General features: G+C 42.5%; 1 protein-coding gene across 1 annotated transcript in view; it reads right to left on the bottom strand.

Moving 5' to 3' along the window:
- Positions 1-805: 805 nt before the first annotated feature.
- pik3r6a (phosphoinositide-3-kinase, regulatory subunit 6a) overlaps positions 806-27,710 on the bottom strand; it is a 35,281-nt gene continuing 8,376 nt past the window's right edge. Inside the window, exons 2-6 of the mRNA XM_063221010.1 lie at positions 18,448-18,568; positions 10,877-10,950; positions 7,661-7,775; positions 4,539-4,609; positions 806-977 (exon numbers count right to left, since the gene is read on the bottom strand). Coding sequence (XP_063077080.1) covers positions 847-977; positions 4,539-4,609; positions 7,661-7,775; positions 10,877-10,950; positions 18,448-18,568 — 512 coding nt within the window. The 3' untranslated portion in view covers positions 806-846. The remainder of the gene's footprint in view (positions 978-4,538; positions 4,610-7,660; positions 7,776-10,876; positions 10,951-18,447; positions 18,569-27,710) is intronic.

The following is a 27,710-nucleotide window of genomic DNA, read 5'->3' as shown; positions in this document are numbered from 1 at the left end:
TGGCCATGAGATGACAACAATGAAGATTATTTACAACGTTGATGTTTTGAAGGTTCTTTACAACATTTGGTGTTTTGATAGCTCTGTTGGGCTCTGGTTCTTTTGGAGTGTCCATCACAAGAGAGGATGTTTTAAAAAAACAAACGTTGCAACAGGCAACTCCAGTGTCTTTTGGGAAATGAAATGAGATGAAAGTGCACACACACACGCACACATGAACACATACACATTGAGAGAGAGAGAGAGAGAGAGAGAGAGAGAGAGAGAGAGAGAGAGAGAGAGAGAGAGAGAGAGAGAGAGAGAGAAAGAGAGAAACGAAGAAAGAGAGAGAGAGAGAGAGAGACAGAGACAGAAAGAGAGAGAAAAAGAGAGAGAGAGAGAGAGAGAGAGAGAGAGAGAGAGAGAGAGAGAGTGAGAGAGAAAGAGAGAGAGAAGAGAATCATGAAAGTCATGCTGGAAAGCCTGAAGAGTCTGACAGCTAAATCTGCTACAGAAAATAATGGGCAAACAAAGGAAAATGAAAGAGAGGGGGTAGAGATAGGCGATAGAAAGAGGGAGAGATAGAAATTGCGAGACAAACAGAAAGAGACAGAGACAGAGTCAGTACAGCCTGTGCCACTCTGGAATGGGAACACAAGTCTCTGCCACTCATGGCCACAGGGCAGTGACAGCTGACAGGCCACAGGTAGCAGGTAGCAGTAGCATGCCGTGTGAAATCATGTCCGCGAGGCCACAGTGTGCCAAACTACTGCGGCTGCGTCTCCTGGTTCCTGCTGATTGCCCTCTGGCTAAAATAACCCTCCTCTCCTGGGGCTGTACTGCGTTGTGTGTCCCTCCGCGCCACCCTTACATGATGGAGCAGGTGAAGCCGCAGCATTCTTTCAGTAGCGTCAGGCCTGTCTTGGTGGCAAACGGCGACGAGGAGGAGGAGGACGCCTGCTGGACCCTGGACGCCAATCGCTGGTTAGACACTGGATCTGAAATGGAAATACAAGACATACATACTGCACGTGTACGATAATAAGATACATGAGGTGAGGGCTTTGAGCACTCAGGAGACGACAAACAAAGTACAAAAAAAGTTACTCATCTGTACCGGGTGAAGTGTAAGTTCACAAAAAGGAAGGAAAGAACAAAGGCACTGTAAGATTTGAGAAATATGTAAAAAGCCTTTCATATAACACGTTTTTAAATAATATTTGTCATGTTATATGAAAGGCTTTTATATTTTTCTCACATCTCAGAGTGCCTCTGCTCTTTACTCCCTTTTTTGGACGTAATTTTTTTTTTTTACAGACACATTGACAAATTGTGTTCCCATGGTGGATACTAATATTTGTTTAGACAATGGGGATGACATAATACTGCACATATACAGACAGAAGAACAATCTTTTTTTTCCTTTTGTTTAACAGATGTTGACAGAGTGTGTTCATATCATGGTAGACTGGGTGTGCATTGTAAATACACAGACTGGCTTGGAAAAAGGAAATAGAAAATGTTTGCCTGTGGTTGGATGAATGGATCCATGAAAAGGATGCATGCACACATACACTGTCTCTCTCTCTTTCTCTTTCTCTCTCACTCTCCCTCACACACACACACATACACACACACACACACACACTGTCCCCACGAGAGAACGAGGACAGCTGTAGAATACATAATCTACAAAGAGTCTGTAGTGCACTGTATGACGCTGCTTCACACATAGTGACGTTAGTGTCTTGCAGGCACCTCTAGAGATAAGAACGTCTGCCGACGGTGCCCCACTGTGGCTAACAACACATTGCACTTGAACTGAGACCCTGTTACTGAGAAGAAAGACATTTGAGGAATAACTATTTAAAAAAAAAAAAAAAAAAACGTGCACAAACGAAGCACAAACAATTTCAACCATCCATTTTTGAGTCATTTGGATGTTAAAGGGTTTATGAAACGAAAACAAAGTAAAGGAATTTGACCATTTCCAGGACAGATTCTGAAAGTTCTTGTGAATAAAATGGGATATTGTCTGGGTGATATTTTGTCCTAAAAGTCATGTTAAAACGTTCCCAAAAAGTGTTTTTTTTGTGACATGCACATTTTATGCAAGTGATATGCGTGACATAGAAGGGGTGAGTTCACCTCATTCCACCTTGTTCAGATCAATGGCGGCTAGTACCAAAACAAAGCGCAGTGTCAAGCAGTGTGTTGCTGGAGGGCCTTCTGTGAAGAATGATGGAACTGTGGCCGACAAGGAGAAGGCTAAATCAAGCTAGGGCTCTGTGGATCCAATGCGTGGTTTTGAAGCAAGCTCGTGGTCACTGTTGTGCTCGGCACATTTCCACCCCTTGTGCTTCACCACAAATGTGGAGGTCGCGGGCATGGTTGGACTGAAGAGAATGCTATTGCCTCAAGCAGTTCCAACAATTGACATCGCCGGCGTGCAGACTGAAACTGCCCCTGTAACTGCTCGGGCACGAAGACAGGTGAGTGCACTGCTTTGCTTTAAGCTACTCGTTTTACCTTGTCCATCTGCTTTGTATGTTGTTTTCAGGAAAGGGTAATGCACATTACATGCCAAACCGATGCGAATGCTCTCGGAATATGCACTTTTTGTTGATTGCCATTCAACTGGTCAATAAATTGGTTTTGGGAGGATATCCGCACATCAGTGTGGTGCTCTCAGTCGAGGACTGCCAACTCACAGACTGGGCTACTCAGGGCTTTTTCTGAACGGGGAAATAGGGGCGCTCCACCCTCATACCTCCGTGGGTGCACCCTCATACTTTTATTTATATATATATATATATATTTGAGCGCCCCTAATAAATTTCTCATTCATGGGGGGGAACACCCCCCTTCACCCCCTGTAACCTGCCATGATGCTCCCTCATGCCAAAAAATCCTAGAAAAAGTCCTGCTACTGCTTAGCGAATAAACGGAGATGCACATAGCGTAGGCCTACTTTGAAGCGTTGATTGTTTGTTTTTAGTATTGTGGTGCACGTGTGGCTGACGTTTGGACACACCTCGTCCTCAGAGTCAGGCTGAGGGACACGCGACGCCTGTGACTTTGAGCACAAAAAATAATAATAATGATAAACGCTAAAAATATGCTGAGGACTCAGGCTATATAGGGCGTTTTTCCAACAGCCTAATACCTCCGTTTTTTCTCTAGTTGATGATATTTTTGCATGTAGCCTACATGCATTTCAATCACACTATATCGCGCAATTGAATCAAAATGCCCCCCATTTGTCAACAAATACACACGCCATGTCATCTTTGGGTCATGGCAAAGCGCCCTTAGCAACCGTAACCATAAACATAAGAACTGTCAGGCTATGTCAACAATCGTCGCCTGTCAGACATGTCACTTTCTGCAGATGTATCAGTGCCTCTGAAATAGATTTGTTGCTGCTGTTTTTTTTCTCATGAGGTTGGATGTGTGGTTTTTCGACACGCTGATGTTTGTATCAGAATTTTGGTTCCTTTATAAGATGTGGGTCCATCAAATGTGTGTTGTTTTCTCAGATCGCCATACTAGCAAACCAGGGACTATCCTCTTTGATGTCACAGCCCAGCTCATTAGTCAAACCAAATTTCACAGAATTCACACTTTGAGTTGCCATTTTCACAAGTTCCTCCAGGATGATTGGGTTCAAAGTCTCATCGATGCTATCAAAAAAAAAAGGCTTTAATGGGAATGACCGTTTATTTTCGTTTCATAAACCCTTTAATGGGGTGCTGAGTGACCTAAGGTCACCAACCTCTTAAAATGTAAATATCTTAAAGAGGGTTTGTGCACAAACGCTCATTTTCCCTGCACAATCGTGCACAAACGATGCACAACCGAACCAAAATGCTTTTAATCAGATTTTCAACATATGGGGTGCCAACTTCACACAGGTCTATTTTTACAGTCTTATGCACGTTATGAGGTTCATATAGAAGTTCATTTACTTCATTAAACACTGCTCCCAGATGAGAGAAACACATGGCAACTCACAACTCACTAACAAAACAATCTGAGAAAAAAAGCTGGCCTAACTGTCAGATTAACAAAAAAAAGTTTTTCTTAAAAGATATTTACCTTTTATTTTGTGTGAAGCTCAATTGTCGGAGTAACAAAAAAAACCCCAGAACATCCAACTCTTTTCTGAAAAAATGTCTATGTACTATATTGTGTTTTTCATAAGATGTAGGCCTATATAATTTTTGATCCTTTACACCAGTGGTTCTCAACCTTTTTTGAACAAACGCCCCCTTGGCCTCATCACAAACCTCCTGACGCCCCTTTGACCTCATCATAAGCCTGACAACGACCCCTTAGTATTAAAAAAATGAATAGACTATGCTCCCCCAATGGCAACTAAGCACCGCCACCTCTCTGCTGTATCCTTCTTAACACCCACCTAGAGCTCCCCAACACCCCCGTTGAGAAACACTGATTTACACCAAAGGTAAACAAACCCAGTGGGCACAAACTGAAAACGAGACACACAGACACAGACACAGACAAAGAGACGCACACGCACACGCACACGCACACACCTCTGGTCTTGGTGCTTCTGGGGAACTTTGACTTCAGGAAATCAGCCATCTCTTTGTCCTCCTCACGCTCCCTGTTAGAGGAGAGAGCTGCAGTAACTATGGTGATCATGGCCATCACCGTAGATTCAGTACAGCAGCTGTGGTGTTGCTACTGATGAGATATCATTTACTCACATTGTTTTACACGGTACACTCTCCTCCTAACCCCCTGGCTATGTCTCTCACCATATGCGGTGTAATGTGAATGTGTGGCCTTGGCAGGCAAGGCAAGGCAATTTTATTTTTATAGCGCATTTCATACATAAAAGCATTTCAATGTGCTGTACAGTAAAGTAAGATAAAACAATGTAAAACAAAACATCATGAAAAAAAATAAAAAATAAAATGATAAAAGCATAAAAGCAATAGAAGCACAAGGCATGCTATAAAAAGCAATAAAAGCAAAGGGCATGGCAGGTGAAAATAGAATAAAAAGAAGTGAAGATAAAAGCAAGAGATAAGAAAAAATGACAGATAAAAATATCAAAAACCTTTGGATCTCTAAAAAATCCAACCCAACACTTGGGTTGATAGAGATAACCCAACACTTATAGAGAGAAGGATAAACTCTCTGAGTGTTACATTTGGCTAACACTGCATTTACTCACATTAAACACACTGAAGTCCTGGCTATGTGTCTCTCACCACATGCAGTGTGATGTGAGTGACTATGTTAACGGTACAGTAATGATTATTTTCATCAAACATTACTTCAGAGACTCAATTCAAGCAGACTTGATTGCATTGTTCATGTACCACCAACCAACAGAAAGGTTAATGTTCCATGCATGCGTGAACAGGTGTTTTTTTTTTTGTTGAACGACAAAAGACCACAGCTGCTTGTACGTATAGGATGATGTAGCTTGATATCATGCAGAGAGGCAGTCGATAAAAAAAAAATCCCATTACTATTTGGCCCTTGTGGAAAACACATCATAGGGTGGAGAGATTTCATTGTGACTGACATTTATGGTGAAATCGGATGACAGAATATGGGTGCACGGACCGTAACTGTAAATATGATAAGGCGGTTACATATGGGGGTTTGGGAGTGTTCAGCCAATATAGGGGTTTGCCCTTTGGGGCTTGGCCAGCTTATCAAATAACCACTGAAATAAACGCTCTTGCACCGGGCCTGTTGTGCCAGAGATTCATGTCTTTGACAATTCAACAGCGCAATCTGTTATCAGTGCTGTATGCAATGGAGACTGGGTTCAGCTCTCCTGCATGCATGCCCCTTAGGATTCTGAAAGTGTTTTTTTGTTTTTTTGTTGCCAAAATGCAACTCATACCATGCAAACATATAGTACATGTACCATATATTTTTGGATATTTATAAATAATATTTATAAATAACACTTCTTTTTGAACTTGAACATAGAATGTGAAGACAATTTCAAATAATTTAGGGTATTGGGAGGGAACAATTTATACACCCCCCCCCTTTTTTTTCCACATCCATGTAAGCTTCCCATTGTTCGAGAGAGGCCTGGCATTCCTCTGCTTTTTGAAGTGAGTGTGGTCGGCATCACCAGAACGTCTTGTTATCGGGTCTGATAGCTATGGAAATGGCGAGGCACACATGAAGCACGCTAACAACAACATATCAGCAGCATGGTCGCTGGGTTTCAGAGAGAGTGGTTTGTGAATGTCAGTCTTGTGTGTAATTGGGTATGTATGCACAAGAGAGAAAGGCAAAGAGAGAGGCAGCAAGAGAGAGGGGGGGGGGGGGCAGAAAAAAGAAGAAGAGATTACCAGAGATAATAAGAGATAAAAAATAAATAAAAGGGAAGAGTGGGAAGGAGAAGAAGAAAAATATGAGAGGGCAAGAGCAAGTGCAATGTAGATAGATAGATAGAGAGAGAGAGAGAGAGAGAGAGAGAGAGAGAGAGAGAGAGAGAGAGAGAGAGAGAGATACACGGAGCTGTAGAGACTCACACAGTATATGTTGCTGTTTTAATACAATAGAGAGAGTAGAGCCAACTCTATGGGTGTTCCATTTAACCCTCTAAGTGTTGAATTAACACTGACAGTGTGCATGTGTTAGGTAGACCATGTGGAAATAGACAGCACACTAACACGCCCACACCACACTGGGGCGCAGAATAATTATCAAGGGAGAGAGTCACTTAAGAGACTAGGGAGACCTGGATGAACAGGTGAACACACGATGCACCTGATTGCCCGCTGAAGCCTGTTTGGCCAGCTAGTATGCTCCACTAAAGAATTCAGACTGTTGGGTCTACTTGGAGTAACTTTGACTGGTTGGAACTTTGTATTGTATGGATTCGTGTGGGATTTCCCTCAAAATTGTGAACTTCAGAGGAGAACCGGTATGGAAGAGAGCTAAGGATTGAGCTGTCCGTCCTAGGAAGAGATGTGCTTGTGTTGGTCCAGGGTTCTCAGAAGGTAAACGATTGACGCCTCGCCTCTACACCTTGCAATCACCATTAGAGTCGGACATGCCAACTGACAAGTCAATTTGGACTGCAGGTGGAAATTAGCTTGTAAGCTATAATCTGGTGCAGGTCATCTCTAGCCTAGCAAGCTAAACAGGGAGCAAATTCATTTTGCGCCAGGTAGGGGCGTCTAGATTTCTAGGCTAGGTCATCTCTTTACTTTGGTAGTTAATGTACTTTACTCATGGTCCCTGTCGAAATAAACCAAATTAACTAAATGCATTCATCTAAGAGTTAGGGATCTAGCATCTTCTAACACAGTGATTCTCAACTAGTGGGTCGGGACCCAAAAGTGGGTCGCGGAGGGTTCCTGGGTGGGTCGCGGAGCTGTGATGCAATGCCCTAAAAATGACTATGATGTTGAAGACATGAGTGAAACATGGTTAATAGGCCTTTTCCTCTCCACTACTTCATAAGACACATTGTATATCAGCATACAATGCAAATAATAATGCATATTATGAAATGCATGATAATATTTTTTATTATTATTGGAAGAATCTGACGGTGCGACACGCAGTTTGGGTCACAACATATTGACCACGGCAAATTGTGGGTCACAAGACTATTCCAGTTGAGAACCACTGTTCTAACACATGTGCCTGGTGCCTGTGTTCTGACTACCTGAGGCGTTCGAACTCCACGTCGTCCACCAGGAAGTCTCTGGCCTCCACCAGCTTGTGGATCTGAAGCAGTAGCTCCTCCTCCTTCACACGGTCCTCACTAGACTTGTCTTTATCTGGGGAGTATACACGCACACGCACACACACGCACACACACACACACACACACACACACACACACACACACACACACGCACACACACACAGACACACACGCACACGCACGCACGCACGCACGCACGCACGCACACACACACACACGTACGTACGCATGCATGCACAAAGGAGGTCAGACAGAATAATGTGTTAAGAAATGGAGGGAACACACGCATACATACAGACAGGCATACATGTTGCACACACAAACACACACACGTAGAGAGAGAGAGACTCACAGAGACAGAAAGACTACACACGCTTTCACAGACTTTATGAACACAAACCGCACAACTGCTTCCACCCGCCCCCACCGCATCAAACATCAACAAGAACTAAAGTCACAGACTAATGAGCACTGATCTTTGCAGTTGCCCTCCCTTCCTCGCTTTCTGATGTAGGCCTATTTCTCTGTGGGTGTGAAAAAACAAATATCTCCGCTGATAGATATGATTCCGAATGAAAGGGGAATGTTCAAAAGATACAGTACTCCAATTTATGTGTGCATCACAGACAAGAGAGACAAGTGAGAAAATTCTCAAATTTAGTTTTTTTTTTACTAATGATGATCATCAGATGTTCCTGATGCGATTAGCAAAGTGTAATAAGTCTATCTGCCATATGCAATACATCCACATGGTAATCAACAACCCACTCACTTGAGATGCAACAGCAACATAGACCACTTACTGTATGTAGTACATCATTTGCATGGTCCAATTCATTTCACTCCATGTTTTTACAAGTCAATAAATGGGCCTAGCTAAATATCGTACATACGTATAACATACATATACACATACTGTACATACTGTACATACATACATACATACATACATACATACATCAGGGGCGTAAAGTATACCCCCCTAGCCCCCGCGAGGCAGGGGGGCCCATACGAGGCCGGGGGCCCACATGGGCCCTTGACTTGAAGAAACGGGCCCCCTCCACATGATATTAGGCCCTCTTTTTTCGTTCGGGGCCCATTCTTGATAGCTTGCAGGGGGGCCTGAAGTACTTGTGTTAAGCCAGTGACATACATACATACATACATACATGCATGCACTACCAAGTGCGTTTAAGTTCAGCTTCAAGCTAAATCTATGGGGAGTCTTTGCTTGCTGTCACCAAAATTGTAATGGCTATGTCTCAATCTGTTACTTAAGGCTCTCGGTAATGTCATAGCAATGTTGTTATGATGCAGTTGAGTATTTACAGCAAATAGTGAATAGGCCCGCTGGTGAACCCATCTGCAGTAAGAGGCTACGAGGAGTGTAGGCAGGTATATGGTGAGGTCAAGGCTAAGGGGTTAATACTAAAAATTACAATGGACTAATGCCCTCTAATATCAACTGAGCACCCTGCCTCTCAGCTATATCCTTCTCAACGCCCCCTAGGGGAGTGTAGAGCCTTGATAAACACACTAACGTAGGTCATGGCAACCACACCACTGCAAGAATTACCCACAAATTTTAACATACGTTTTTTGTCTGGTAGCAGAATCTTTTTCCGCAGTATGCTTTAGTGTATACTCAAGTGAGTTGATGAACAACCAGCAGACACCCATTTGAAAAAAAAAATTCTGATAGTATCTCCTTCAGCGTTAGTGGAATACACAGTGGTGGCCATCATGAACCACTAAGTCAATCCTGCTCCTGATATAAAAAATGTATCAAACATAACTTTCCAAACACAACTTTTCATTCCATATTCACTCTATAACTTCTCACTATCTGCAGTACATGATGTCTGAGTCTGCCAGTGCAAGTGGCGTTTATCCTCCGAAAATCACATTTCATTCCAAGTTCATTCTATAACTTTCCGCTCCTGCAGTCTATTACATGCTGTAAGTCAGACTCTGTACCCAGCCATACGACCAGCTGGTTCTCGCTGCTCCACTCTACTTGATGTCAGTATCAGTACATAGTAAGGTGCTGGTTTCATATATGCGGATAATTTTAAAAGTGGGATTATTTTTTAATCTGTTTACATATAAACAGGACATTGTGGATAAAAACAAAAAAACTCAATTGTGTTCGGTGCGTTCTGGCCCCCAAATTGGATTTTTTTTAAAAATGGGAGTTTTAAAATGGGCATTCTTTATGTGGAAACGAGAGGTCAAAACCAATGTGTTTTCGAAAATATCCACATAAGTGAAAACAGCTTATAAATGCTTCCTTGGTTCAGTTGGCAGTAAGCCCAGCCTATCTACCCCAATCAGCAGTAGAGAGGTCTGTTCCAGTCAATATGAGCAAGGCTGGACGGAGATCAAAAATCAGGCCAGGCATTTTAGAAAAGACTGGGGTCCACCAAGCATTGAGAGAGACAATGAAGCGTTTGACACAATTTTAGTCATCTAATATGAGCTATTTTGACTCTGACAGCCAAAATACTTAATTAATATCATGACTGAGGTACACTGAGCATGGTACCGTCCCGCTACACTGCTCCCTTTAGGGGGGCTTCCCCCTTGCACGGGTAAGGCATAAATGCAATTTCGTTGTGTGCGGTGTGCAGTGTTCACTTGTGTGCTGTGGAGTGCTGTGTCACAATGACAATGGGCGTTTCCCAGTTGGGCTTCACTATCTTGAAGAGGCCTGCTGTAGCGGCACAAGGACTGCTACCTTTGAGCGAAGGGCCAGGCCAAAATCATCAACACTCCACCGGGAAAATGCCCTGTATGCTATATGGCCAATGCAGCTGTGAATATGAGCGCTACCTCTGAGTGGCGTCTGCACACCGGTTCCGCGAAAGTGCAGCGCACTGCTCCGCCAATGATTGATTCCACTGTTTTCAACAGAACCCCGTAAACCGGCACAGATGTCCGGATATCGGCACCAGTGTGCGGGGTTCTACTGATAACAGTGTAATCAGTTGTTGGCAGAGCAGTGCGCCGCACTTTGGCGGAGCCAGTGTGCAGAGGCCCTTAGAAGCCTCCCCTCACCTGGAATAGACACCAGCTTATTTAGAGGCCTCCCCTCACCTGGAATAGACACCAGCTTATTTAGAGGCCTCCCCTCACCTGGAATAGACACCAGCTTATTTAGAGGCCTCCCCTCACCTGGAATAGACACCAGCTTCTGCAGCTCCTTCTTCAGACGAGTGATCTCCTTACACAGTTGGATGTCATCCATCCTACAGGACACAATAGCAATAGCAATAAGATTTGTATTGAACGTTAGCATACATACACTGTAATTCAATGTGCTTGAGAGGAAAGAAAGAGAAGAGAGAAGAAAAGATACCATACAGTAGAACAGGGCTATTCAAATGGCGGCCCTGGGGCCAGATGCTGCCCTTGGATGGCAAGGTTCTGGCCCCCCACATGGTCAGAACAAAATGAAAGCTATCAGTGGCCGGGCATAATTTGCGATCACTAATACTTCAGGTTGGGGATATCTTTCCTATGTATTCACATGAGAGTGAAATCTAATCTAAAACAGTCTCATAAATAGACCATCATTAGGCTACTAATAAATAGAGAGGCAAATATCTCTTCTGTATGGAAAGTTTCGCACCCTAACCTCAGACACTGTGCTGCTCGCACTTATGCAGATTCTATGTTCTGCCCCTTTACTGGAAGGAATTTGAAAAACTGGCCCTCAGTGACTTTTAATTGAATACCCCTGCAGTAGAAGATAGATTAAAATAAAGCAAAATTTCTTTTTAAAACATGACACTGTTGGGGGAGTACTATATTTGAACAAGAAGTTGGTTCCATAATGACTAAATGTCATTTCACCCTGTCTGTTTTTTTTTACCTTAGGCACAACCAGTAAAGGAGACTCTGAAGTCCTAAGACAGAGAATCAAAGAGTCCAGTCTCTCTGCCTAAGACATCCTTTACAAGTATACAAGTATTCAAGGGCATTCACATAGCTTTCCTGAAGTCATCTACAGTAGCAGCTTTAAAAACTGTATTTTCTATGAAAAACATGACAGAAGAACGCCAATGTAATGTTACAGTCATTGATCGAACCCATTGACTGTACAACCATTGATTGAACCCGTTAGCATGTTGTTGCTCTCTTATAGAGACTTCTAACTTTATCTGACATCTGGGACAAGAGCTGGGTGTTATAGTATCTACATTGACATAATATTGATTGTTTTTGAAGGAGCCATCTAGTTGAGACTATAGTACATCTTGTATTACCCCTCCATATTATTTTCAGTTCTTGCTCTTTGTTCTCGGTTCATCAGCTTGTAGGAAGGTCATTATTTCAGATGTGGAATTTGACAGAAGGAAAAATATTTTTTTTGCATTTTAAAGGTGCAGAATGTAATATTTGTTAGGGCTGCACAATTAATCGAAAAATAAAAATCATGATAAAATAGTGAAATCGAACTCATGATATTAATCGTGATTTAATCGTGGCAATAGTGACCTACTTTTGAGAGCGTCCTTGAAGTACTGACAGGCTGGTGCTTCTGGACAGAAATCTGTCCACTTAAGTTTCATGCTATTGCCTTTACATAATTATTACAATTCATTTTATTTTGCTCATCCCGTATGTAATTCATTCTTGATTATATTTCATCTTGTTATAATTTTCAAAAAAATCAGCAAAAATCAATAATCGTGATTAATAATCGTGATTATGATTTTGACCAAAATAATAGTGATTATGATTTTTTCCGTAATCGTGCAGCCCTAATATTTGTTGTAGTTTATTTCCAGAATTCATGCTGCTCATGCTCATGTTACCCTTTTCACAAATAGGCCTACCTGCCACCACCATCAAATTCTCATTACGACTGGGAAAATTATACTTTACATACATGAAAAAGCGGATCTTCCCCATGTCTGCATTTTGAATTTACAGCAATTTTTAGCCGCAAAACTTACAGCACTTTTGTCATAATAGTAATAATTAGTTTATTACAAAATAAATATTCATGAAACGATCAAATTTGGGAATTGGCAGCACGGTTGCAATGAGAAGCATAGTTGCAATACCTACTCTGGCCACCATCCTGCTACTGTACCCATTTCTGAGGAATACAATACGTTTCCAACCAAATTCTTGATGTCTGATCCTGTCTCTGCTGTTTGTGTACTTTTGGATGGCCTCAGTCTGCTTCAGAACGGCTGTCTGCGTGCACTCTCAAAACCACTTAAGCATTTGTTTTTATATTTACTTTCATTATTTACTATGTGTTAATTTATCTACTAAATGTGCAACTCTTTGCAAAAATTTGGTGGGAAAAAAACCCTCATTTCAACCCTATTTCATTTTTTTAAAACTATCATAATGGGCTAAATGCACAAAACATCTTAACTTTAATTCCACCCTTTACAGTAAGCAGTCAATAAGGATACATCTCCATCGTAATAGGCCTGTGATGGAACATTGTAATGAATGGATTGTTCTGAGTTCGAACCACAGAAGTACACATGAATTACCCCCTCGACACACTCCCAGTGAAACAGATGGACATGTTTAAACAATGCCTTTGTATGATTGCTCTGTGATAATGAATATACAATCTGTTCACTCAGCTCATTAGAGCTCAATAATAATGCAAATTCACTGGTCGTAATGATGCATAGCTGGACGCAGGTCCGCTGACAGCTTTGGCTGGGCCCGGGACAAAAAAGTCTGAAAGGGCCCCGAACCCAATACATACAATGCAATGAGGATCCAATTCTGGGCCCCCTGTCTCCCTGGGACAAGTGACCCCTTTGTCCCCCCCCCCTGTTGACTTCCCTGACTGGACGCATGTGAAAGATGAAATTGCAAATCACTTATTGGCCACCTGCTGCTTTTGTCGTCTCCTGCTCTGTAGATATTTGCTGATTGTCGGTTATTGCCGACTGACTCATCTTGGCTTGATCTCTCAGTTCACTCATGACTCATCTCGGCCCGTTGAGGGCCCACCAATAGTTGTGAGTGTGAGGCCCATTGAGAGTCAATAGGATCTGCTTTTCTCTCTTTCTCTCTCTGAGCTAAATATGCCCCAGACTCCAGAGGTGATGTTCACAGTCATACAGATTAATACAATAGTCTCTACTACAGTCTATCCAACCCACCTCTCTCTCTCTCTCTCTCTCTCTCTCTCTCTCTCTCTCTCTCTCTCTCTCTCTCTCTCTCTCTCTCTCTCTCTCTCTCTCTCTCTCTCTCTCTCTCTCTCTCTCCCCAGACTTCAGTTGTGGTGATGTGCACAGTCATACAGATTAATACACAAGCATGCAATAGAGACGCCGCTGTCGCCGCCAGCAACCTGGAGGGCACAAACACTGAAATATTAATGAGGCAGGAGACAGAGGCAGCCAGGCAGCTGGACCAGCAGGAGGGGATGGGGATGGGACATGAAAGGACAAGGGGACACAAGGACATGAATGGAAGGATGGAAGGATGGAAGGATGAAAGGATGGATGGATGGACGGATGGATGAAAGGATGGATGAAAGGATGGATGGATGGATGGATGGATGGATGGATGGATGGATGGATGGATGGATGGATGGACGGACGGACGGACGGATGGATGGATGGATGGAGGGATGGATAAACTGTAGATTGTGTACTGTAGATGGATAAACCATTAGGTGCACCACCTGGGAGATGAAAGAACAAGGGGGCACAAGGACATGAAAGGATGGATGAAAGGATGGACGGATGGATGGATGGATGGATGGATGGATGGATGGATGGATGGATGGATGGATGGATGGATGGGTGGATGGACGGACGGATGGATGGATGGATGGATGAATGGATGGATGGATGGACGGATGAATTCACTATACTGTAGACACAGCGATGGGCAAAATGGATTCATTGGATTCAATGGATTCATTCGTTACAATCTATGGCCACATATTCTGTATGGCCCTGTTTTACCTGTCCAATTCAACCAGGTGATCATTCAACCAGCCAGTCACCTGGCAAGATTGTCATTTGGAATATGTGGCACTGGATTATAACTAATGAATCCATTCCGCCCATCACTGACTGTAGATGGATAAACCATCAGGTGCACCAGGGGGATGAAAAGACAAGGGGGCACAGTGACAATAATGGATGGATGTATACAGTAGGTAGATAGACAGACCGTCAGGTGCTTGGAGGAGATGAAAAGAGAAGGGGGAAGAAGGACTTGGAATGGATAGATGGATGGATAGACATGCTGTACATAGGCCTACACTACGTATATAGGTACTGTACATGCACATACATTTTGTATAGGTAGACATGCAGACAGGCAGGCAGACAGGTAGACAACAGACCAACAGTCTGTTGTAGAAGTAAAGTAAAAGTGAAGGATAAATGTTACCATTAGTCCTGACTTTCAGCAGTAAACATTGCAGCAACATAAGCAAAGAAGCAACGAACCAAATAAATCCATGATGTTAGCCTCTAGTCTAGTATATTTTAGATTGCTGCTGGCCAGCAGCTGTGCTGTATTGTAATAGTTGAAAAGCTTCATTCTAAACGGCTGTGTCCTTCTGTGATACTGGCTGTGATACTGTGTCCTTGCCGCATGTCAATGTACCGGCCTCTTCAGCAGGGCTGTAGTCAAGTCCACCTTTGTAGAGTCCAAGACAAGTCCAAGACCAGAATAGTCAAGTCCGAGACGAGTCCGAGTCAAAAGAGTTTCGAGTCCGAGACAAGACCGAGTCCAACAAGATTCGAGTCCAGGTCAAGTCCGAGTCACATGTTGGTCAGTGTTAAACAGTGAAAAGGATGAATGTCAATTATGAGAATGTTTGAAGGTAAACTATATGCCATGGATGTGAAGACAAACATTTATGTTGTTGGATTTCAAGGACTTGGACCGATCCGGACTCCAGTACTACAGCCCTGCTCTTCAGAATACGTATACAACACTGCACGTCTGGGAGATGGATGCTTGAATTCAGTCCGCTCCGCTCGCTGCTGTATAAATAGCTGGCTAAAGCATGCTGGAGAATTCATATTCAGCTGCCTGACTTAACCCATTGATTCCTGATGTTGCGTTGCGCAACATTGGCCCTGACGCCTGGAGTTGCATTACACAACATTCAGGTTCATGAGATTTGAGACAACTTTATTAAAAATGTCTGTTTGTTTGAGATGAATGAACACATTCTAATGAAAGATGAGGGTCTTAGCGTTTAAACGCAACTTAGTGCATATTTTTATGTGCTTCAGAAGCTGAGATATTTAGGTTTTTATAGGCTGAGGGCAGCTTGTCTTAAAAAGGGCTCAGGCATTCAGCACCCTTTTTTGCAGGTGCCTTAGGCGTCAATCGGTTAACATCATCTCCACATCATTAAGGGCTCTAAATGTGATGCTCCAAGTCAGCCAAGGCATGCCTCTCTCCTTCTCCTTCCTCTCTTTCTTTTCTTCGTCTCCCGAGTCATTCACCAATGGTGACTAACTATCTATCAACACACGTTTAATTGTGAAGCAGCCATGGAGACAGACCGGTCCTGATTGTACCGTACACACCTGCTCTCACTTTTGTTTGAGTGACAGGTACTCTGGTTGTTTGGGGAGGCTGTGAGGGCGAGGAGGCAAACAGGGCCGTCTCAAGGTATTTGGGGGGCCTAGGCAAAGAAGGACTTGGGTCCCCCCTTTTCTGTATTCAAACTGTTGGGAACGGGGCCCTAATCATGTTTTGACAGCTGAATCATTGCACTTTTCGGTCACTGAATTCCAGAGGTTTTGCCTCACTCACAAAGTTATAATTGCTGTCATTTGAATACAAGTACATAACCAGTCATTACCTGGGGTGGGTGGATGGGGTGGGGTGGGGGGGGGGTGCTCTAGCCTAATTATCATCGACTTTCAAATCTCTTCAAGACAAGGTCTGACCAAGAGCATAACAATGAACATTTCCCAAATGGCATGGTTGACTCGGCATCCCTTGCTTTACTACTGGTTGTTTGCTTTCCGACAAAGTGGGAGGAGGTCCGTTTTTTTTTCCGGAGCTCAGAATCGATATTTGTATTGCTCCTGCCCTGACTAGAAGCAACGCTGAAGGTGTTGCGTCATTAGGAAGGCACCACCTTGCTAGCTTGGGGCCCTAGGCAACTGCCTAGTTTGCATGCCTGGTTGTGGCCGGCCCTGCAAGGCAAGGCAAAGCCACAGCGATGAGGCTTATTTCCATGCAAATGTCCTCGTCGTCTATGTCTGTGTGTGGGGGACATATGGTGGCACATTGGTGGCGAGTGTTTATCATAAATAGGGTGAGACAGCGGTAAGTGAGAGAGACAGGAAGGAAATTGGCTGTGAGGAATTATGGGAGAGAAACATAGTGAGACGGACATGGGGAGAAATGGAGAGAGATGGATAGGGGAAACCTACAAGAAAAATATTGCTTTTTAGAATGGTCTAGACTTTTATATTAAAAAAATGATTTGATTGACATGTGATTTTTAATGACATACTTGTCAGAAGTAGAAATCCTGTTTTGTCTCGTATTTTTAATAGTTGTTGATTCCTTAGAAGTTGTGTCCAGTGAAGCACAATTTTAGATCAATTCAAGATCTCGAAGAATGTCTTCCAGGAGACATAAAGCTACAGTGCTGTAAAAAGTATGCCTGAGCAAGCCAACACAATTACATGAGACGGCTATGAGATCAAACAGATTTAGAACATTTTTGAGAAAAAATGATCAGATCCTTTTCAATCATGGAAGAAAGATAAGAGCTTAATATCTTGTGAGATATAGGGTCAGAGAGTGAGTATTGGTCATGAGGAAACCTCTGGATGAAAACGAGAGATAGACTGAGATTGGGAGGAGAGTTTACTGACTTCGCTGATGCTTTTATCCAAAGCCACTTACTGTACACAGTTTATTTAGGTACAGGGTATTGGTTACAGTCCCTTGAGCAACGTGAGAGGGAAACGTGCAAAAGCCTGACACATTTTTGCACCAAGTCAGGGGTGCATTTCTCGAAACCATAGTTGCTAACTACATTAGCTACTTTGTTGTTTGCAATGAAATTTCCCATTGGCAACTACCCAAGTTGCTAACTGGCTAACAACTAGGCTTTCGAGAAATGCACCCCAGGTTGATGAACTAATTAGCTACATCACCTGTGTTGAGACCAAAGGCAGAAGGAAAGCCTATTTTAAGGATTAAACTCTGTCAGTGCAGTTGTTCCACCTTTGGTTAGGTACTCTCCTCAAGGACACTTCAACCTAGATTAGTGTTTCTCAACGGGGACGGTACAGCCCCCCAGGGGGCGTTTAGGAGAGCGTTCGGAAAGTTACAGCTGAGAGGGGGCGGGGCTTAGTTGCCATTGGGGTATTTAATACCTGGGGGGGGGTGTTGGCAGGCTTATGATGAGGTCCAGGGGGCGTTTATTCAAAAAAGGTTGAGAACCACTGATTTAGATGATACGGGATTTGAACTTGCAACCTTCTGACTCCAACAGTAGCCCTTTCATGTAGGTGGGATCATCTGCAATTCCAGTCACTATTTGCTGAAAAAAGCTTAACTACATCATAACAGCATTGCTATGACATTACAGAGAGGCTTAAGTAACATATTAAAACACGGTCACTACCATTTTCGTGACAATCAGATTATAACAGAGGCTCTGCATGAAAGGGTTAACTGGGATGTGATCTTGCAACCTCAACCCCAACATAAACTCCCTTCCCACTACCCCACAGCTGTCCTGCTGTGTCACTCACATGTATCTCAGCTCGGACTCGCGCCTCACCAAGGCGTCTCGAATCCTCTCGATCTTGAAGAGCTCTCCCTCAATGTCGTCAATGGTGATGGTGGAGTCTGCCATAGACACCACATCTTCATCTGTGAAAAATAATTACAGTACCATTACATTACATTTAGCAGACACTTCTACTATCCAATAGGGGTGTAAATAAGAATCGATATGTATCGATGCATCGATACAATGGCCGACAATCGAATCGTATCATGGGGCATTCTTAAGTATAAAGGAGAGGATTGTGCACATCCCAGGGAAAGGGGCAGGACGAAGGTCATTGTAGTTTTCAGAGTGAGGAATCCGCACACTTAAAATCCTTTTTGTTGTGTTTTATTTTTTCATGGCATTCTTAAGTATAGAAAATAATCGAAATTGATATCGAATCGTATCGTCATGGAGGATGTGATTTACACCCCTACAGCACTATCCAAACAGACTTCCAATTCCAGAATTCCAATCCACAATCAGCATAACATACATACAGTATATGTGGGGGAAAAATACAAGCGTACAAGCAAAGCACAGTTAGTGCAGATGAGATGGCGTCACAGGGTTTCTTTTTCTTTCTATGAAGGAAAACTGTCATGGGAGAGAAGAGGCTTCACCAGCTTCTTGAAGATTTGTTGACCCTTGAGATTACCTTATCTTGTAGTATCTGGTAGCCTGTTGCACCATTGTGGGACAAAGACAGGGAACAAGTTGGACTGAGATTGCCTGGTCTTGTGTGAGCAGATATATAACACGACACAAAGCTACACCACACACAAGTGTCACTCACTAAAAATCCATTCAGTCAGTGAAAGGTCAGGATACAGCTACTGCTGCCTGTGCAGTGTCCGTGAAATAAGGTGCTGTCCAATGTCATCGAAACAGACAATTGGCTGACCCCCACAGTACTACTTCATAGCAAAAAAAAATCAACACAAAATTAAATCAGGCTATTCTAACTTTATTAAGGGCTCTGCTTCATCAGTCTCCCTTTCTCTCTCTCACACACACACGAACACTAGGACGCACGCATGTGCACACGTGCGCACGCACACACAGACACAGATACTGTTAGATATTGTACAGTAGTAGAAACTAGCTTTTAGATAACTAGAGATACTCTAGGTTTGTTAGTTGATTTAATTAGAATGTTTGATAATAAAGATTGCTAATAAGATTGTTTGATAATAAAGATTGAATGTTTACTAATATGTGTTGTGATGATGAAAAATTGCAAGGATGACTGAACATGATTTGATTAACAGGATATGGCGAACAAATAGGCCCAGAACATTTTGCAGCTAAATAACTGAATAAAGGTAGTCTACAGATGGTTACGCAGGAGCCAACGCCTCAAGAACCATTACGTTCTCGTTCAAAGGCAATCATGTTAATGTTCTCCAAGACGGGCCTGGGCAAGATGGCACCACAGGTAATCCTGATGTTTCCACCCGGGGTCCTAATCCCTATAGAAATCAGTGTTTCCCATACATTGAGGAAACTATGGCGGCCCGCCATAGTTTAAATTTGGCCGCCATAGTTTACGAAAATGTAAAAAAAAAAAAATGTTTTTTTTTAATTTTTTTTTTACTTTTTTTTTTTTTTTAACGATATCCGTTTTTGTTAAAAACGATTTGAATTACGATTTTGAATTTCCTTCGCATTTTCCTCCTGGAGTAAATACATCCTATAGACTCTGTATTGGTTAGATAAGTAGCCTAGTCCCACGGTAACACAGAATGAGGGGAAAGCATTAGGAAGTGACCGTAAGGGTATTAGGGCCTACAGTTGATTCATGTGTGCATACGTGTAACATCGGGTGAGTAACAGAACATGTGCGCAACGATGCGTTATGACACGCCGATATGCGAGGATCTTCGTCCAAATCGCTAGTCGCATGCATCATCGCTAACTGCGTTTACATCGCGTGCCGCGTGTAAGGGAAATGTTAGTTGTTGACATGTATGGAATTCACTTCAATTTGTGCTGTTTCTTGCTTCAGTTGTGGACAAAACGATTGGCCAAACTCACAATAGAAAGCCTTTGCTGTGCTACTGTCCCAGAGAGCTGAAAAAAAAACCTTCATAGAAGAAGTCACACTTAACAGGGGTGTTAACCAATCCAATGAGTTCGTTCTCTCTCTCTCTCTCTCTCTCTCTCTCTCTCTCTCTCTCTCTCTCTCTCTCTCTCTCTCTCTCTCTCTCTCTCTCTCTCTCTCTCTCTCTCTCTCTCCTACTATTTACCCATAACAAATGGTGAATTTCTGAGCCCTTTTTAATTTGTAGCCTATACCACTGAAGGCATGATAATGCTTCATCATATTTTAGAAATAGGGCCTATGTGCCTTTTATATACCAAATGTTTATCATTTTGAAGTTGTTTATGACTTGTGTATGACTGAAATTATCTCTGCATACTATCAGTGCTGCATTGCTTTGTAAAGATAGGCTATTCAACACACTTTAAAAACACACTGAAAAGATACGGCCATAGTAGCCTACTGAAAACATTTTGTTCATAATAATGGTGATTAATAAATGGTGGTCTTAAATTTTCATACTGACATCCTTGAATTTGACTTGGTAGATCACGGCAGACCATCAACTTCAAAAGTAGATCTTGGTTAAACAAAGGTTGGGCACCCCTGCTATAGAGAGAACCACAAGTGCTTGAAAGACAGGGATCAAACGCCTAGTCAAGTTGTTGTAGTTTACTTGGGTTTGGGAGCAATATAAAAAACCTTCAGAGAAGGGACAGTTGGGATGAGTTTACTAACACTCCCTAGGCTTTGTTTTACAGTTGTAATGAGTTTGGTGACAGACCTTCATTGACACAGCAGAGGAGACATCGGGCTGCATATAGAAATTAATGTGTAATGAATGTGAATATAGACATAAATGTGTAATATGTTGTTCAGCCCTTTTAATGGGAGGAATTTGGAAAAAACTGGCCCTGTGACCAGCACCCCTCATGTAGAATGTGTACGCCTACAGATATGTGTGGGGGAAAAGGCATAGCCTACCCTCTAAGACCCTTTTTGTCTATGCGTTAACAATTTCACAGTGCTCTTAAATTCTTATCTCTGCTCCTATTTTGTTTTATTATTGTTTCCCAGACCCCTGCATGAGGGACGAATGAAACTGTGTTGTAAACAGAAATTATTCACTGTACTGCATTTTTTGACAATGACAATGTACTACTATTATACAAGTCATGGGTAAAATGTTATGTAGCCTTATTTCTCAAAATATAAATGGCTGAAATATAGGCCCAGGCCTACAGTTTCTCCATGCGCCAATGTCATACTGTAGTCATTGTTTTGCCGTTTTGCATTTACGCTGCAAGAATACACCCCCCCCCCAAAAAAAAAGGCCCGTGTGAGAAGACCCCCCCCCCCACCGGACAAAATAAACCCCGGCTGCCCCCATAGTTTCCAAAATTTCTGTGGGAAACACTGGAAATGGTTGATGTTTGGGGATGGGGGATTATGCCCAGTCGTTCACAGGTTGAAGGGGGACAGAGGGAGATCACATGATGAAGATGACACAGAGGAAGACCACAGGATGAAGATGACCCATCAAGAACGACGAGTCAAAATGGCCGCCCCGGAACCACACGACATCCCAGACTAGGCTTATCTGCACATAGACACACGCCCACGAACACACCCATCTACTGACAAAACACACCCTCATAGCATCCGATTGGCACATAGGCACACACCCACAACCGCACCCATCCACAGACAACAAATAAAATACACATGCAGGGAAATGAAGGGCAGTTTTCTTTTTACCTAACCTCTCCTAAACTGCATTAACTTTTGTTATCGGTCAGGGGTATTTAGGTCAGGAAATCTCCAGAGCTCTGAATGCTTGTGTACCTTATGCTTTTTGTGTAGTATCCAGTGTTCTAGATAGCATCGGTTACTACTGTTGTAAATATACTTTTTGTTGACAATAAATCCTTGGATTTTGTTGGGGACATATTCGGACTGTTTTGCCTTTTTCCTTTTTGAATTCAACGAACACGGGTTATGGCAGAGACCATATATTTAATAATTGGTGACCCCGACGTGATTCAAAAGGAAAAACGGATTAAATTTTATTTTTTGGTATCCTGGAGGACTGCATGACCGAATAACACCAACAGTGGCCACACAAAGAGAGGTAAGCAGACACCTTTACTCTAAGATCTGCATTTGGAGAAGAGTACTAAATTGTGTTTGGTGTTATTCTGTAGCGCATGTCCATATACAGCTTGCATAAGAGACACAAGCATTGGTAGGCCTATGTTTTGTTTGTTTTGGTTTATTTTAAGGAGTCCAAGCGATAAGAATATAACATCTGCCAGAGACCTAGTAAGCTATATTGTGCATTGGTTTGTTTTTATAGACCGAGATGAGTTGATGTCTCTCATGAAAAGAAAAAGACACGTTTAAGTAAGCCTGGGGCTTAACTACAGTTTAATTGATCATATGTAAAAGGTTTGAAGTATTGAGTATAAAGAGTTGGATGCAGGCCTTGATGAGTTGAATCTCGTCTCACGCTAAACAAAAGAGAAATCTAAGCCAGTGTCGGGCTTAGTAGGGCCAAGAATCTAAGTCTGGGACTTAGTAGGCCGTATCTATAGAGATATAGATTGGTGATGGGTTGTATGTCTCCCATATTAAAAAAAGGACAAATCTAAACCGGGGGTTTAGTTGTAGTCTGGTGATCGCAGACTATAGGAATTGTATTGGGAAATATAGGAATTGTATTGGGAATTGTTTTGGGAATTATAGGAATTGCATTGGGAATTTGGTTACAGGCCTGGATGAGTTGAACGTCGTCTCACGCTAATAAAAAGACAAATCTAAGCCGGTGGTGTGCTTAGTGAGTAGAACCTAGTAATCTCTGAGCTTCTTGCATGCATTTAAAGGGTAAAAGGTAACGCTGGACTGGTTTTAAGTTGCATTTTGGTTTTGGTTTTGGTTTTATTTGGGTTGTAGAACTACAGGGGGTTTGAACAGTGAGTGTATGTGAAGTGAGAATGAGCGTGTACGTGTGACTGTTGGCCAATGGTGTGAATGTGTGAGCGTGATTGATTACATTATACAGGAACTAAAAAAGAAGAAAAAAAGAACGAATGAAAAAAATGGACGGTAGCTTTGATAAGGAGTTTGAAGGAGTTGGAAATCGTTTGTCAAAAATGGAGTCAGAAGGTCAAGCTAAGAATAAAATGAATTGGAATACTGTCTTAGAACAATGGGAAGATGTGCTCAATGACTTGATTGGAAATGAACGGCTGGTAAAGAGAGAAGACATGGAGAAAGCATATGTGCGATTGTGGCGTGAGTTGAAATCACAAGAACTGGTACCATGTAATAATGAAAGACGCCCACTACTGCCCTATTTGAACAAGGCAGCAGAGAATGCAAAAGTTAACTTAGAACAGCACGAGCAAGTGAAACCGTCATTGTTGTTTAGAGGAAACTGGAAGAAAAAGAGAGAAATGTTGGAATTGCGACGGAAATATTTATACAATATGTCTGTTACATGTGCAGCACTGGAACTTTCACAGAGAAAGGTTGAGAGTAGAAAACTACGAACAGCTATGTTGCATGCCGCACCATTAAACTCAACACCACCACCCCCATACAATACTCAAATGCCACAGTTCAAGATTACCAGTGGTACAGTTACAGCAGAAGAAATGCCTTCAGGTCAGGCTGATGTAGTAAATGTGGTGGACACGAGAATTGGAAGAATATATCCCAGTTTGGAGAATATAGCCAATGAGAGCTTTCAAGAACTTAAGCCAGTGGGTACCGCGGGGTCAGAGCAGTCAGATGACCTAGACGAAGAGAGTGTGGGTGGGTCAGGAGGGCCGTTTCCATCTGATACAGCATGGGCAAGAAGACGTATTCAGGAAGAAAATGAGGAAAGATTGATGGAGTTGAGGAAGCAAATGAATGGAAGTGCAAAGCAGATGACAGAAGAACGAGAAAGGAATAGCAAGGAGGTCAATCGTACAGCACAGTCAGATTGGGAACCGAGAGAGGCCACACAATATGAGGAAATGTTAACACAAGGACAACAAAGGCAGGCAACGATGACAGGCACACTGACACTACACTCTACACCTAGATATGACCTTCGCGAAACTGTGGCTCGACAAGGGCAATGCAAGACTGTGGGGCAGTATCCTCTGTTGAGGAAAGCAGGACATATGGGGGGGGGAAGAATACAAACCTTTTAGCTTTGCGGACATGAACACAATTTTGGACCAAATGCCGAGGCCGGCAGAGGTAGGTGGGGGTCCATGGATGTCTAAACTGACGAAAGTGACTATGGGACACAAATTAGCTGTGGGTGATTGGCGTGCAATGCTTTGTAATCAAACCAGTACATGGGAGATGGACGAGGTAGAATCAGGTGCAAGAACGAGGCATTTACCTGATTCAACGTCATTGGCACTATATGCTACTGAAATAGGCTCTGCAATGCGTAAGCGATATCCGGTTCCTCCAGGGGCAATGCATACTCTGGTGTTTAGTTTTAAGGAAGGGCAAGACATTCACGAGTTTTTGACAAAGAGTAAAGAAACTTGGACGAACATCGCAGGGAGCCATCCTGGCTCAGGGCAATTACACACCACTCTGTTTAGACAGGCAGTCTTAGCAGCGGTCCCGAGAACAGTGAGGGAGGCAATAGAAAGTAATCCAGACCTCCCTGGCTGCACCACAGAACAATGGGAAAGACACTTGAAACACCACATAAAACGATACACAGATAAACGCAGGGAAGAGCAACAAGGTACTGAGACAGCACAAACACAACTCTTGAAATTACAGTTAGCAGAAGCAAAGAAGAGGTTGAAAGAAGAAATGAAGGACATGGTCTGATAACGACAGTAAAATTAAGAACAAAGACTGAAACATGGTTGAGAAAATTTTGTCTAGCAGTCATACCAAGTATGATATGTCGAGTCTGGTAAACCATGTTGCAATGAACTGACTGTTCTGCTCTGAGATGTCTCATCACAGGGTGCAGGAGGACCTCATCGGAAGCCATCAAAATGGCCATGGGAACAGGAGAAGGTTATTGGACTCAAGGAAGTCTGTATGCATGTGGAATGGTCCTAACACATAACAAAAACTAACTCTTTCAACTAACTCAAACCTAACTTTGTTTCTACACTAATCAAATGTATTGATATTTTTGGTATCCCTTATCACAATGCCCGGGGCAATAGGGAACTGGAAATGTGTGTATCTTATTGGCTTGTGTAAATATTTGAATTACTTAATATTTTAGTTCCATTAGGACACAGGAGAGGACATGGAGACAAGGTCTTCCAGCAGTAGGCTGCACTCTCACAGCCATTGTACCAAAAAGCGTTCAGTGGAACAGGGGGATGCTTCAACTTTTGCATTTTATGACAACGAATATTTACATTGGTCAATAATAACACAATTCCTCCAATAATCCCTCCAAGAAAACAGGTGTTTGAAAGCAATTTTACAGGTGACGCGAACTAAGGACACAGCCCCATGGACGGGGATAAACTTACAGGTTGGAATTGTCAGTCACATGGTCAGGTTGGAAATCCCATTTCTATCCCAGTGGTATTTTTGATGAAAAGCAGTTGTGGTGTATGTGTATATTTTTACTCTGTGTTATGACAACTTTAATTTTTGTATTTTGATGTGTTCTTCCAGGTATCAGGTGAAAAGCTTGGTGTTACAGCGATTGAAAAGCGAGGCCCACCACTAGATCATAAGACAAACATACAAAGGGAATGGACAGTAGCACGACGGGTGCAAGAAGAAGATATCGCCGCTCATAGCATAAATTTAGAGTCTGTACAATATTTAAATTAGTGGTGTCATGAATGACACCAACAGGGGGAGTTGTTAGATATTGTACAGTAGTAGAAACTAGCTTTTAGATAACTAGAGATACTCTAGGTTTGTTAGTTGATTTAATTAGAATGTTTGATAATAAAGATTGCTAATAAGATTGTTTGATAATAAAGATTGAATGTTTACTAATATGTGTTGTGATGATGAAAAATTGCAAGGATGACTGAACATGATTTGATTAACAGGATATGGCGAACAAATAGGCCCAGAACATTTTGCAGCTAAATAACTGAATAAAGGTAGTCTACAGATGGTTACGCAGGAGCCAACGCCTCAAGAACCATTACGTTCTCGTTCAAAGGCAATCATGTTAATGTTCTCCAAGACGGGCCTGGGCAAGATGGCACCACAGGTAATCCTGATGTTTCCACCCGGGGTCCTAATCCCTATAGAAATGGTTGATGTTTGGGGATGGGGGATTATGCCCAGTTGTTCACAGGTTGAAGGGGGACAGAGGGAGATCACATGATGAAGATGACACAGAGGAAGACCACAGGATGAAGATGACCCATCAAGAACGACGAGTCAAAATGGCCGCCCCGGAACCACACGACATCCCAGACTAGGCTTATCTGCACATAGACACACGCCCACGAACACACCCATCTACTGACAAAACACACCCTCATAGCATCCGATTGGCACATAGGCACACACCCACAACCGCACCCATCCACAGACAACAAATAAAATACACATGCAGGGAAATGAAGGGCAGTTTTCTTTTTACCTAACCTCTCCTAAACTGCATTAACTTTTGTTATCGGTCAGGGGTATTTAGGTCAGGAAATCTCCAGAGCTCTGAATGCTTGTGTAACTTATGCTTTTTGTCTAGTACAGGGGTGATAGTGAAAAAAAATCCTGAGCCTGAACTTTTTTCCTGGTCGGGGAGGGGGGGCCGGGGGACGACGGGACATACTGCATATGAGACGTAATGTAGGCCTTATTATTATTCAAACACATTATTCAAACATTTAAGATAATGTTTTCATTTTTGCATTATTTCTATAGTGTTATTCACGAAAACACAGATCATTTCCCTGTTGGTAGGCTACAGCACTTGGCTGAAAGAAACTGACCACCACGTTCAATTCTAGCTGTAAAAACGAATACCAACGTATGCAGTTAGAAATGCATTCTAGGCTTGTGATGTTGCACGAAAGTTATTGAGGTGGGTATTGAACCAATGCAACATTTCAACACCAGAATGCATTTCTGAAAACATGGTGCATATTTTACCACATTGAATTAACTGAAAGCTACATATGTAGCAGCCATACCAAGACAGGTCAGTAGGAGGCAATACTACTCCAAAGTACAGTAACTACACT

Source organism: Engraulis encrasicolus, chromosome 1 (assembly GCF_034702125.1).
Source record: "Engraulis encrasicolus isolate BLACKSEA-1 chromosome 1, IST_EnEncr_1.0, whole genome shotgun sequence".
Taxonomy (NCBI): Eukaryota; Metazoa; Chordata; class Actinopteri; order Clupeiformes; family Engraulidae; genus Engraulis; species Engraulis encrasicolus.
The sequence above is the reverse complement of the archived record's forward strand: the minus strand, read 5'-3'. Positions and strand labels throughout refer to the sequence as shown.